The sequence below is a fragment of the Apodemus sylvaticus genome, chromosome 9 (assembly GCF_947179515.1).
Source record: "Apodemus sylvaticus chromosome 9, mApoSyl1.1, whole genome shotgun sequence".
NCBI classification, from domain to species: domain Eukaryota; kingdom Metazoa; phylum Chordata; class Mammalia; order Rodentia; family Muridae; genus Apodemus; species Apodemus sylvaticus.
The window spans coordinates 79,244,965-79,259,823 of NC_067480.1; the positions used below are offsets into that span (position 1 = coordinate 79,244,965).

General features: G+C 43.5%; 1 protein-coding gene across 5 annotated transcripts in view; it reads left to right on the forward strand.

Moving 5' to 3' along the window:
* Positions 1-14,859, forward strand: part of LOC127692177 (triggering receptor expressed on myeloid cells 1-like) — a 78,546-nt gene that overhangs the window by 38,264 nt on the left and 25,423 nt on the right. The window contains exons 3-5 of one of the 5 annotated variants that reach the window (XR_007979420.1): positions 509-692; positions 6,907-7,073; positions 7,814-9,330. The exons of 1 other annotated variant lie outside the window; for it this stretch is intronic. Coding sequence is in view for 2 of the 4 variants with exons in the window: in XM_052192270.1 (XP_052048230.1) it covers positions 509-692; positions 6,907-7,009 (287 nt within the window). In the remaining 2 variants the exon portion in view is untranslated. Of the gene's footprint in view, positions 1-508; positions 693-6,906; positions 7,345-7,687; positions 7,765-7,813; positions 9,331-14,859 lie in introns of those variants that run through there. 3 more of the 5 variants (XR_007979419.1, XM_052192270.1, XM_052192271.1) reach the window with 3 other exon arrangements.

Consider the following 14,859-nt stretch of genomic DNA (forward strand, 5'->3'; position numbering starts at 1 on the left):
ACCAGAAGAGTCTGCTCCAAGCCCAAGACAGGGCTCATACACAATATACCATTAAAGGACAACTTGAGGGTGATGTGACTTTTGCGAAGAGTGTCAGGGAGAGGATGGGGTAGTTAGAGAGTGAGGACCAGCATGTGAGAGATTTCCCAAACTCAAATGACCTGAGAATTTTTTCCCCATACCTCTTACCACCCTTCCTCCTTTTCTTCTGCTGTTACTTTTGTACTGCCTCTGACTCAGAATTTGGATTTTAGCAAAAGAAAACCGTGCTTCTTGGATGGCTGTGTTCATTTCCTTCCTCAGCTCCATTTCTCTTCACTTACTCATCTGTCTATCTGTCCATCAGTCCATCCATCAATCCATCCATCCACTCATCCCTCCATGTCTACATACAACAGACATTTGTCCCTCCCTCCATCTATCCCTCTATCCCTCTTTCCATCTATCCAGCCATCCATCCACTATCTATCCACCCATTCATTCATCTACCTCCTGCATTTTCCTTCAGGTTCTTCAGATGTGTTCACTCCTGACATCATTCCTACTACAAGACTGCCTGAGCTTCCCATCCTTATTATCACAAAACACTCGACCAGTGACACAACAACTACCCAGTTCCTAACCAAGCCCACGGCTGTTGTTTCCTCCCCTGATCCTGGAGTCACCATCATAAATGGGACAGATGCTGTGAGGTATGTTTTCTTGGCTCCTGGTATGGACACCCTCCATTTCTTTGTCCTTCTGTTGAAAGGATGTGGAAATGAGTGTGTGGGGTGGGTGGAGCAGAATCAGATATGAGTCACCTCTCAGTCTGTGTGGAAATATCCAGAGAGGAAGAAGGTGACTGGATGTGTAGGTGACTCCTGTCCTCCACATCTTACTCTCCATGTGTTCCTGCACCTCAGACTAGGAGGAAAATGGAATTGGCATTTTTGATGAACACTATTAGTCCTGCCAATCCAGAAGCAGGACGGATTCTCATTTCAGGTAGACCAGTTGTGTATGTAACACTAGGCAAGCCAGGGACCCCTGTGACCCAACAGTCCCCAGGGATACTGTTGGGATGCCAGAAGACCAGAGCTGGAGGAGGCTATCACCTGCATCCCCAGGAATTATACTATGGCCATCTGTAGTATTGTTCATTCATTCTGTTTGACTTTACTTAACTTGTTTCTTTTGTTTGATTTTAATACTGGTGGGAGCACCCACCCGCAGACTGCAGGAGCACCCTCCCATAGACTGAAGATGCACACTACCATAGACTGAAGAAGTACACTACCATAATCTGAAGGAATGCAAATTTAAGGAAATGGTGCTAGACTCAGAATTTCCTCTATTTTCAGTTCTAGGGACCAAACTAGCCAGAGGCCCTGGTTTCAGGATATTGTAAAATAGGCTTTTTCAGGAGATTCTTAACCCAGACTTACTTCTGTTTCCTTTCCATCTTTGGATTGAATGCCCAAGACAATAGGTTTAAAAGAGCACGTAGTCTCCAAGTTCTAGAAGTTCCAGTGCATGGCTTTTGGATCTGTGTTGAGACAGTGTACCATGGTGGCAGCATGTGACAAAGCCGTTCCCTCCATGGTCATGACCTTGAGAAAAGTGAAGAGGAAGGAGAGCAGGCTATGGTTGCATTATTCCTCTGTTGATGGATACATGGTGGATGGTGAATGGGATTGAACGTGTGCATGAATATATATTTGTGTGCATGAGTGACTGGAAGAATACATGATGACTAAATGGCAGGATGAGGGAAAGAGTGGATGGATGGATGATAGACACAGGAACAGAAGTAGAGAGATAGATTGATGGTCACCACAAAGGCCTAAGCCTGCGACTGATCCCTACCTTTAACCTTTCTGTCACCTCCTATCAGTGTCACTCATGTGACCAGCTCTGATGCAAACTGCAGCAGCAGGCCAAGTTAAGAACCACCACCTTAGCACACACATCCCTCCTTGTAGTTACTAACTACTAGTTAATAATGAATGCTGATATGTCTTTATATTTCTATATTCTTTGTTTACATTCCAAATGCTTTCCGGTTTCCCAGTTCCACCCTCCCCATATGTTCCATGCTGATACATCTTAAAATATGCTTTCATTTAAATGTGTCAACAGTGAAAAGGTTCTTACTGTTCCCATCGATGTAATCTGGCCCCGCCCATAGCCACACGAAGTGTCTTTATTCACACTCGCGTCAGCCTGGCACCAGTTCTAATTGCATACAAAACACCATTTTCCCTGCTAATATCATCCTTCAGCAGGGCACGTATGCATACATGTCTTTAATCCCACCACTTGGGGATTAGCGGAAGAGGCAGGGACAAGACATTCAGGAGGATATCAGTTTGAGGCCAGCCTCGTGTGAGCTCCAGGACAGTCAGAGCTATATACAGTGACACTATCTAAAATACTTACATACATACATACATACATACATACATACATACATACATACATGTATAATCATCCTTAAGCATTACTCCCTACTCCTCAGAATCATAATTTCAATAAATACACGTATCCATCAATTAAAAAGTCATAAACCCTACTCTTAGTTGTTTTCATCTCAAAATCTTATGCTGTTGTTGCTGTTTTTCAAAACAGGGCATTTTTGTGTAGCCTTGGCCGTCCAACTCATTCTGTAGACCAGGCTGGCCTTGAACTCACAGAGACCCACTTGCCTCTGCCATAACTGCTTTAAAATCTTTTATCCCTACAAAATTTCTATGAGAGATTTTTTGAGTATTTATGTGACTCTGAATACTATTACATATACACATTGTCTTCTAAATATCAGAATTTCCAGGGCTGGAGTGATAACTCAGTGGTGAAGAGCACTAGCTGTGCTTCCATAGAACCTGGGTTTGATTCCCAGCTCCCACATGGTATATTACAATCATCTGTATTTCCGGTACCCACATCCTCTTCTGGCCTTCATGGGCAGACATTTCACCTACACAGTGCACACACATATCAGGCAAACAAGTATATACATAAATAAGAATAAGAAAAATCTCAAAAACAATTAAAAATATTGTACAGATGATCCACAATGCCGAAACATGCTAGGAGTACTGCAGGGTGGCCATCTTGGGTTGAGTATGTTAAATCATTCTTTCTAGGGCTGAGTGTGCATCTCAGAGCATGGACTAAGGATGCACAAGACTCTGATTCTGTCCTCAGCACCAAGAAAAACATTGTTCTAGTAAAGCAGATGTGGTTGTTCATGGCACTCACCTCTCTGTGAGTGTGGGCTCTTGTTCCAGGCTTGGAGGCAGACATAGCATTTCTCCCTCTTTGAGTTGTTTGCTTGGTACCAGCTCAGGAGCCTGGCATGGAGTGGGTACTTATTCAGCCTTCATCTACTAACATTTGCAATCTACTGAGAGTCAGCATTGATCTTTCTTTTCTTTGTAAAATATTTTTTTATTGCTCGTGTCTCTGTGCATGCACGCGTGAGTGTGTGTGTGTGTGTGTGTGTGTGTGTGTGTGTGTGTGTGTGTGTGTGTGAATTGTACACCTGAGTTCAGGTACCTGCATAGGATGCAAGAGGCATTGGATCCTGTGGAGTTAGAGTTACAGGAAGCTGTGAACTGCTTAATGTGGCTGCTGGTAAATATAACGCAGGCCTGCTGGCAGAGCAGTATATGCTCTTAACCACTGAGCCATCTTTCCAGAACTTACTTTTTCTTCCTTGCCTTTATTTTCCAAGGCTCAAAGAGGTAGGCACCATGATCACATTCTGACTATCCGTGTACCTCTTCCACCTGCTAACTTTGTACAGTACGGCTATAGCATGGGAACATTAACTAACACTGATTATTGTTGGCCAGAGTCCAGGCAGGACAGCAGCAGTCATCCCAGCTGTCTATACGGTATACGGAGCAATGTTGGAATTCAATGGGTTGTTCGCCCACGTGACAGAAGAGCAGAGCCCCTGCCCTGCTGATGGGCAGGCATTGCAGGGAGCCCCATCTTCCTGTGGCAGGGGCTTCCTCATAGGCAGGGCGTGGGAAAGTAAACCTCACAAAAATGTTGAGGGAAGTAATCCTTGGCAGAGTCATTATGGCTGGACAGGGCAGGAAATCAATAAAGGGTAATAAACAAGGCCAGCTTCCTAGGTGTGCCATAGGCTGGGTCCTGCAAGGGAGTCTGAGTAACACCTGAACTTCCTTCTATCAGAGGCAGAAGGCCTGGGGCATATCTATTCCTGCATCCAGTCACTGGGTGAGGGAAGCCCTAAGCAGTACATGGGTACATGGAGTACCTCAGGGCCCCACAGTCTGTGCAAAGCCTGTGAAAGAGATAGGTGAAGAGCTGCTGTGAGGGGAAGGGCCCTGGAGCTCAGTGTGTGACAGTAGCTCAGAGCTCCAGGAAACAAGGCACAACCCTGGCAGGTTAGACCTGGAAAGCAGTGAAGTTAGCAAAGGCCAGAAGCTGGTCCTTTCCAGCAGCAGGATCCTCTGGGGGCTGAGGCTGGCACCAGGAAAGGTAGTGTGGCAACCGCAAGAGGAGAGATGGGAGCTGGCCTCCCTGTATTGGGTGCCTCTCTAGCACTGTCAGCTGCTCAACTTACCAAGTGGCCTTGGGATTATTGTCACCCTGATAGGAGACAGTTTGGGAGGCTGAATTGGGTGTCAGCACACGGGGGCCATGTTACCCCAATCTATCACCATTTGCATGACTACATGTACTGCTTTCAAAATTATGGTTTTGATTTATTCTTTAATTGAGCTCAATTCTATTTCCTAGAGATTTTCTATGTGATCTCCCCCATATTGATCTATCTATCCTTCTATCTATCTCTCATATGTCAATCATTTCTATATCTCTACATTGCCATATCTATATTATATCTTGTAGCTTCTACTACCACACTTTAAGCTCTAGGAGGACCACACTACCAGTTACCACCCTAGTTCCCTTGGATCAATGGATGAAAGACACAGACACACACACAAAACCATACACACAAACGCACACACACACACATACACACACACACACACACACACACACACGCACATGCACACGCACACGCACACGAACACGCACACGCACACACACACACACACACTTATTCATTTTTAACCTGCCTTATGAGTCAGTCGCTGGGCAGTTCTAACCTCCCCTTTGCCCCCAGCTAGCTTGCCCCTCCCTTTTCCTATTGCTCAACAGTCTAAATCTGACCTCTTCTTAGTTGTGTTTCTAATCTTCTGTCTGACATTCCAGGATCAATCAGGCAAACAGTCAATGGCCACTCCAACACAGTTCTCACATGGCTGATGGCTCTCTCCCCCCACAACTCCCCCAAGCATGTTGAATTCCCTTTCCTCCTCCTGTATCTTCTACCCTGCCTTTGGTAACCTAGAAGTCCAACCTCTTATGCCCAGCCATTGGCTGTTGGCATCTTTATTAATCAATCAAGAACCATTTGGGGAATAGGACCTTCAGGTTCACAAGCAGGTTCCTGATCAAAGCATCAGAACCACTGCCTACACTCTATATACTATATATCTATACATCTATCTAATCTACATATCCACACCTCTACACTTCTACATTTCTATACATCTAATCATTAGCATGGTTGGAAAAGAATTGCAGTTTGGACTCTGACCAACAGAACTTCACACTGCTCTGTATAACTGCTCCATAGGGTTATTTACTAAGCCATCTTTGCTTTACTTTGTGAGCAGGTCATTGACCAAGCCATTCCATTCTACTTATTTACTTAGACATGGTATCATTCTGTGGCCCATGCTGGCTGCAGATTTGTGAGCTTCTGGCCTCAGCCTACTCAGTGCCAAAATTATGGGCATTAGCCATGTCTGGCTTTGTTAGCAGGGCCTTGTGCTTACATATCAGCACGAGGGGAACCAGTGCTGTTTAATATGTATTGTTGTCTCTTCAGAGGAAGAGATGTAAAGTCTGTCTTCTGCCAGAAACATGGGAATGGTGACCTCTGCCCTCACGACCTGTGTGGTTACATCACACCTGTCCGACTGCCAGCTCCCCAACCCCAATGTTTACCTTTATCTCAGTCATTATCTGGAGGCCTTTATCTTGAACATTGTTTCTCAGCCAATAAAACCCATCGTTATGGAAGATGTCATTTGTGTTTTGAAAAGAGTTTCAATGTTATCATATTATTTAAGCTTTGTTGTGTATACAGTATTGAGTTAATTACAGTCAGGAAACACTTTTTTCTAAATTGTGCTATAGTTCAGTCTGCCTAAAATAAACTGCTCCAGATCAGACCCTAGAAATTTCTACTAACACCAGCTACTGAATTTGGTGCATCCAGATTTCCTTCGTGCATCATGCAGATGGAAACTCTGCTGGCCATGGAATTTGCAGAAGCCCCCTCACAATTATGTCATTAATAGTACATGTGACCCTTGTCTGGTTCACTGTCACCTGTTTCTTTTGTCCCTATGTCCTATCATGCCAAGTCCATGTGTCCTCATCTGCTTCCCTATCTGCCCAGGGTCAGAAGGGCTCTCTGTCCTCTGTCGGTCTCTTTCTTACATCTATTGCTCTCTACTTCGAGAATCATTTGCTAAATTCATGACAAATCCAAAGTGGGCTTTTCAGTGAGCTTTGGTTCTTCCTAGTTTCTGGATGAGAAAAATGAGGCTAAAGGTGTAGTAACTGTTCCCAGAAGAGGGTCAGAATGCTGACCACAGAAACCTCATTCCCTAGACATGGGCTTCACCCTTTGCACAGAGAAGGCTAAGAAGTTGGGCTAGCCCTTCCTCTTTCATGCATTTCCTGGATGCTCTACTCCCTCCTGAGCTTTAATTCCTCCACTGCACAAATTTCTAATGTGAGAAGAATTCACTGGATTCTGCACCATGGGTGGCCAATGCTCTGACATTCAATTTTTTCTCTCTGCAGGAGCTCCATATCCACTGTAATTGTTCCCATGGTCTATGGACTCCTCAGCAAGACCCTGGTCTTCACTGTCTTATTCATTGTCACACAGAGGTCATTTAGATGACAACTCTTTTCAATGCTACACAATAGTGACCTTCAGCCATGTCTGTCTCACTGGAGAAGCAGAGGTGAGGGGGGCGGTAAGCAGGAACTGTGACTTGCATTGAGGCTGTAATGGTGGGTGACATCTAAAGTTCAGGATGTCCTTAGTTGGCCCTGCCCACACTTTGGAGAGCTTTTGAAGATGCTTCTAGAAACTTGGCAGGAATTTGACATGGGGTCAGGACAAAAAAAGTAAGCTCAGGCAGGAATCTGACTTTGAGCTAGGACCCAGGAAATAGGCTCAGATTGTTCTGGAAAGACTCAGTGAAGCAGTATAGGGCAAAACCAGAACGGGGAAGTGGGAAGGGGTGGGTGGGAGGACAGGGGGAGAGAAGGGGGCTTATGGGGCTTTCGGGGAGTGGGGGGCTAGAAAAGGGGAAATCATCTGAAATGTAAATAAAAAATATATCGAATAAAAAATTTAAAAAAAATTAAAAAAAAGAACATTCACATTTGAGTTAATGTAAATCTCAGAGCAAGTTCAGCTGAGGAACTTCAGCAGTCCTTTGGTCTTGGTCATCCTGATTAGCCCCTAGAAACGAGTTTACAGGATTTTGTTTATTGCCTTGCTTGTTCCCTGACTATTTGTGTTTATTCTCTTGTCTGTTCCTTGACCCAGAACTGATCTTATTATTTACAGGTGCTTAACGTGCTATAAAAGCAGACTGGGAAAAAATAAACCTGCTTCAGCCTCAGACTGGCTGGAGTCATGCTACAGTGTTGTCTAATTGTCTTTTTCTTTTCAATCCTCGCTCCCTCCCTGGAGAACCCATTGACTGACTGAGCTTGGTCACCACTCTGCTCCTTTCATCCATCATCTTAGGGATGTGCTGTCCACCCTCAGAAGAGAGGAAACACTTCCCAGCACACCCTGGCCATTCCCCCTAAACAGGGAGGCTTGTCTGAAATAAACACAGAGCCCAGCATTTCTCCTGTCTCCTTTTGTTGGAGTCATGAAGGTTACAGGTCACCACAGATATCCCCACCCCTCATCCTTCCCTTGGATGGTTCAGTCCTAGTTATCTGGGCCGTGCTCTGCTCATAAAGCATCCTGCCCTCCTGCCGCTGAGGCCTTCCTGTCTGGGAGTCAGACACTCAGATACCTGCCTTCATCTGTGGTCCTCTGAACACCCCAACCATGGACCAAAAGACAAGATCCCATCTTGACACTAATGCAACTGGGAGAGAGAAATCTAGTTAAGCTGAATGCTGTTGCCTGGGAAACACCTGGAAGAGTCTGGCATCTGTAGGATTGGATGAGTACATGGCATCCACATACTGTGTGAGTTTTATTATTGACTGCTCAGTGCATGAGGGTCAAGGTATCCATGACCAGAGTGAGGCCACAGGAGCAGCAGGCCATCACCTCCTAGCAGGAATGAAATGTAGAGAGTCCCTCTGCTCAAGGGCTCCAGGGGCAGAAAGATGGAGAGCCAGGCTCTGCTGCTAGCTGAATGCCTTCTTGCCTGGACTGAGACAGGGGCCAGCATGGCAGGGGGACAGGATCCTATCTAAGACTGCCCTGTGTGCCTCTACCTCCCACTTACCTCCCTTTACCTCTCAGTCTCAGCCCGAGTACCCTATGGCTTCAGTGCTTTCTCTGGGACAAATTGGCATTTTCTTGTTTCCACCTCTTTGGGATCTACAGAAAAAGTGACCCCATGGGTGGAAAAAGAATGATACATTAGTTCCTTCAACAGTGCCTGGAGCCAACTTCATCCCAAGGTTCCCAAGAGCAAACATATCACCACAGTGTATCCAGCTCACTTGGTGTCACCCAGAAGGCTGAGCAGTGGCTGGACCACTCATCTCAGATCAGGAAAGCACATTCCTGTCAGGGAGACTTTCCCCTCCTCCTGTGAAGATCCCAGGTCTTAAGGCATGCTTCTGTCACATAAGGACGGTTCTCTGTTAATGTGGTTCTCTATGTAACTCCACCCTGGGGTGGTATTGCTGAGCACAGGGTATTCACAGCCCTACAACATCTAGTGTGTTGGGAGAGGCCTCATGGAAGCCACTTGAAGTTGGTGCTCTGGGTGTGTCTTTGGAGAAGTGATGTAGACACTGATCACCTCAGTATGACTGTATGATTTTTTTCTTCCTGTCTAAAGAACAAGGCTGTTACTTCCTGAGCTTTTCCGCCCATGACTTCTCTGTTCCCTGCAGTACTGACTCTGAGACATCTTGTTTATTAATAAATGCCCAGGCCATAAACTTCTGCTTCTTCTCTACCTAGCTCTGAACTTATTAATCCCTTTTATTCTAACCTCAGTTCATGCACATGGCTGGTTTCTTCTTGTCTTTTTTATTTTTATTTTATATTTTTATTATATTCAACCTACTATATATTTTATATCAATCATAAAAATAATGGACATGTTATTAAATGAACATAAAAAGATAAAGTCTGTTGTTTGTTTGTTTGTTTTATTTTAGTAGAGTTTAAAATCTTGGCTCTTACTGTGGTAGAAACCAAAAATAAGAACAATTTTTAGACATTGGAGTTCGTTGTAATAAGGCTGTACTCCAATGTCCCTCCCATCACCAAAGATTTTACCTCCATAGTAGCTAAGCTAAAAGTTGACAGTTCTGCTGCGCCAAGGAATTACAGCACAATTATTGTCAGCACAATTATTTGGATACAGATTTTCTGCTGTGGACAAAAGCTATTTGATTTGAGTGACTGTCATCATTCTCAGCCCACAGGGAACAGGTTACATTCATATAAGAAATGGTGTGTGTATTAAGATGGTCTACCCATGAAGTCATTCATCAACTGTTTTAATGAGCAATGGTTCTGCTTGCAGGGTGGCACAGACATTAGGTGAGGGTAAGAATCTGGTTCATTGACTGTGATGATTTTGAAAAGGATTCATCTCAGAAAAAGAGTAACTTATAAGGTCATCTTCTTCAAAATTGATACAATAATTATAAACATCAAGCAAAACATTCAGTCTCACTCTTTGTTGTTCTCTTACAAGCCACCCCCCAAATTCATTGTCTACATTCCTTTTGGCTGTATGAAAAATTTTGAAATATGTAAGCTGTTCTGAAAACCATAGTACAATGTAAAAACATCAAATAAACAATCCTATTTATGGAGAGGCTGAGATAGGAGAAGCATGATTTCAAAACCATTATGCTGTCTACAGCAAGACACTGTCACATACAAACAAGCAGAAAGTATGTATGGATTGTACAATATTAGGCATGTCTCTTCAATTACCAAATTAGAGAGACCACTGGCTGACAGCCAACAAATTTCTCATTCCTCATGTTTTTAAATTTCAATCAATTAGGATATGTTGGTAATATTAATTTTCATAATAAAAGATATTAAGCAAAGTGATTGTTACTTCCTGTTATTTTTGTTGATAAAATGGAATTATGTTTGTGTGGGTTTGTTGAAAGATTACTTTCTTGCTTTTTCCAGGGTGTAGTTTCTCTCCTTGAGTTGGTGTTTTCCATCTATTATCTTTTATAAGGCTGGATTTGTGGAAAGATTTTGTTAAACTTGTTTTTGTCATGGAATATCTTGTTTTCTCTGTCTATGGTAGTTGAGAATTTTACTGTGTATAGCAAACTGGGCTGACATCTGTGTTCTCTTAAGGTCTGCATGACATCTACCCAGGATATTCTAACTTTCATAAGCTCTGGTGAGAAGTCTGGTGTAATTCTGATAGGCCTGCCTTTATATGTTACTTGATCTTTTTCCCTTACTGCTTTTAATATTCTTTCTTTGATAGTGCATTTGGTATTTTGATTATTATGTGATGGGAGGAATTTTTGGTCCAGTCTATTTGGAGATCTGTTTGCTTCTTGTATGGTCATGGGCATCTCTTTTTTTAGGTTAGGGAAGATTTCTTCTATAATTTTGATGAAGATATTTACTGGCCCTTTATGTTGGGAATCTTCACTCTCTTTTACACCTATAGTCCTTAGGTTTGGTCTTCTCATTGTGTCCTGGATTTTGGTTTAGGAGCTTTTTGCTTTTTGTGTTTTCTTTGACTGTTATGTCAATGTTTTCTATGGTACCTTCTGCACCTGAGATTCTCTCTTCTATCTCTTTTATTCTGTTGGTGATACTTGTTGCATCTATGACTCCTGGTCTATTCCCTAGGTTTTTTAGCTCCAGGGTTGTCTCGCTTTATGATTTCTTTATTGTTTCTAGTTCCATTTTTAGATCCTGGATAGTTTTGTTCATTTCCTTCACTTGTTTGATTGAGTTTTCCTTTAATTCTTTAAGAGATTTTTGTGTTTCCTCTCTAAGGGCTTCCAGCTGTTTACATGTGTTCTCCTGTATTTTTTGAAGGGAGTTATTTATGTCCTTCTTAAAGTCCTCCATTATCATCATGAGAAGTGATTTTAGATCTGAATATTGCTTTTCCAGTGTGATGGTGTATCCAGGACTTGCTATGGTGGAAGAATTGGTTTCTGATGATGCCAAGTAACCTTGGTTTCTGTTGCTTATGTTCTTACACTTGCCTCCTGCCATCTGGTTTTCTCTAGTGATACTTGCCCCCTGCTACAACTGACTGGAGCTTGTCCTTTCTGTTATCCTGTTTGGGTCAGAACTCAGAATCAAGCTGCCTCTTTGATCCTCTGATTTTGGGATCCTTTGATTCTGAGATCCTGGGTGTGTCCAAGTTTCTGGGAGTGAAGCTGCCTCTGGGATCCTAAGATGCCGGTGTGTCCAAGCTCCTGGGATCTTGGGATCCTGTGATCCTTTGATCCTGTGATCCTGGGTTTGTAAAAGTGCCAAGGAGTAGAGATTCTTCTGGGTGTTGTGGGACTGGCTGCAGAGTGTGTGCCGAACATCTGCTCAGGGCACCAGCCCAGATAGACCAGAAGGAACCTGTGCCACTGCTCTGGCAGAGTTCCTGCTTGCCTGGGTCCCACTGTTCCCAGTTACTTCCTGTGTTGGAACAGATATTGTGTCTTCCTCACCTCTGATCCTCTGATCCTGGGGCTGTTAAAGTGCCTCTCCTTGTCTGAGTTCCCAGAAATCTCTCCTGCCTCTTATTTCCTAGAACTCTCTCTCTCTCTCCTTCTTATTTTCTGCCTCAGCTCATTGGCAACAGGTTTCTTTATTGGCATGTGATGCTTAGGAGAGATTCTGTGGACAGTGAGCAGGAGCCTGTGGTCCAGCCAAGGCCTAGTTGGTGTAGTGGTTGCCTTGCAAGCTTGAGAACTCAAAATCAATGCACAGAAACTGCGTGGGAGCACTGGTCACAATGCCGCAGACTTAGGTTCCACCTCTACAGAGACACACACATGTTGTTGCCTAGGTTTTGCTGGCCTGCAGTCTAGTAGACATGGCAAGTTCCAGGCTAGGACGAGAGCCTGTGTCAAGAAAGACATGGATGGCTCTCAAGGAGTAACATCCGAAGCTGACCACTGGCCTCCAAATGCACTTTCCCAATAATGCCTGCACACATGTTATTTAAAATGCTAAGAGATAAAGAAGATACCTGAGAGACCTCCTGTGCACATAGATTGGTAAAATTTAAATAGCAGACATGGCCATTTTTCCAAAAGCAATTTACAGATTGAATGCAGTTTCTGTCAAAAGTCCAGCGCAACTCTTCACATAAATTGGTTAAACAATTTAAAATTCATATGGAAGCATAAAAGGTCCCTGTATAGCCAGAACAGTCCTGAATAATAAAAACACCAACACAGATATCACCATCTCTCATATGAAGTTATACTCTAGAGCCATTGTTAGCATTTGTCTTAACCCTCTCACCCACATTTACCTGGCAGCAACCAGGTGTGCCTGGCACTCTATAAAAGAGGATGCTTGAGTGTGTTGGGTAGAGGGGCATATACATGGAGGCAGGGGGTGGGAGGAGGGGTTGGGAATCTTTGGGAGGGAGGCTTTTGGAGTGGGGAAATTGGGAAAGGTTTTACCATTGGCAATGTAAATGAAGAAGATACTCAATTAAAAAAATAAATAAAAAAGAGGATGCTCGACCTCTCTGGGATCTCTTGCTCTTGCCTTCTTGCTCCTGCTCTGTTCTCTCACCCTTTCCCCCTCTCTTCACATTCTCCTGCCTCCCCTTCTCTCTATGATCATGGCCAGCCTCTACTCCTCTATTTCTATACTCTCTCTCTCTCTCTCTCTCTCTCTCTCTCTCTCTCTCTTCTCTCTCTCTATCTCTCTATCTCTTTCTCTGTCTTAATCTCTCTCTTTCTCTCTCTTTCACTCTCTCTCTTTCCCCCTGTCTCTGCCTTTCTGTCTCTACTACCCTCTCAACTCCCCTCCCCATGCCCTAAATAAACTCTATTCTATACTATAACCTGTGGCTGGTCCCTCAGGGAAAGGGATGCCTCAGCATGGGCCCGCAGAGTCCATCTTCCCCTATACCAAGCTACACCTCCACCAAAACATATTCCTCTCCTCCTTCTCTTTGTATAAACACAACAGCCATAGTAGCAAAACCAGTATACTGCTGGCACAAAACAAACAAGCAAACAAACAAACAAACACGACCTCAATTTTCCTAGCTGACCTTCTGGCCCTATACATTTAAGCCATCTGGACTTTGCTTTATTTGGGATAGGGTCCCAACTCCTTGAATTTGGATGTCTACTTCTTAAAGTGGCCAACTTACAGGACAAGATTTTGGAGAGACAATGGTGACATCTGCTCCAGTGTCAACCATTCTTTCAATCTCAATATTATTTACTGATATTCTTAGTTATGGTCTTTGATCCTCTATAGAAGTTTTCCAAAATATTCATTTTTGGGGTCCCTTTGAGGCTTTCTAAGTTGTCTATAGAACTTGCCTCAACCTTGTCTGGTCTCAGAACATCTGTTTTTGAAGCAGTGACACTTAATTGTCCTGAGGAAGAGAACTCTCCCTGCCTAGCATAGGGGCCTGCAAAAGGCCCCCCAGGTAGTTTTTAGCAGAATGTTGCCCAATTTGTCTGTTGTTGCTCTACACTGCCTAGTCAATGTTTGCCTTTGCCACACCTTTGACATATTCCAAAAGGCATAGGCCCCCTTTTGGTATTTCTTTGGTTTTTTTTCTATAGTCATTTCTGAGATGACCTCACTTACCGCAATTAAAAGATTTGAAATCTGGGTCAATTCTAGGTGTCTATTGGCAGCTTCTCCTATTACAGTCATATAAGGTGAGTGAGATACAACATCAGTTGTATATGTAATCCACTCATCTATTGATGCTAACCTTGCCCTCAATGGTCTGATTACTTCCTTGCATTCAGTATTTGCATTCTCAAAAGCTAAAGACTCAATCATTGCCTTCCTTGCTGTGCAATCTGATATACTCCTTTCTACAACTGAGGTTAGTCTTTGTAAAAAGTCAGGGAAGGTTTCTTGTGGACCTGGTATGACTTGAATAAATGGTTCAAGTCTTTCCCCTGATTCTGCAACTTTGTCCCAGGTGTTTAAAGCTGATAATCGGCACAAGGCTAGAGTTTCTTTTTCATATATATCCTGTACCTCTACCTCAGCATAGCAACTCTCACCAAGCAGTTGGTCTGTGGAAATCTCTCTACCCCTGGCTCTTTTTTTTTTTTTTTTTGTCTCTCTCTCCCTCCTCTCATCTCTCTCATTGTAAATTAGTAGCAGGAACGTTTGATGTTTCATAGCTCATGTAACAACATGTATGTTTGTTTTCTCTGTGTGGAATTGAGGTCACAACTGTTGGGAATTGGGTCTTTCATTCCACCCTGTGGGTCATAGGTTGTATTAGTTTGGGTTCTCTAGAGTCACAGAATGTATGGGCAGTCTCTATATAGTTAGGGAATTTGTCGATGACTTACAGTCTATAGTCCAACTCC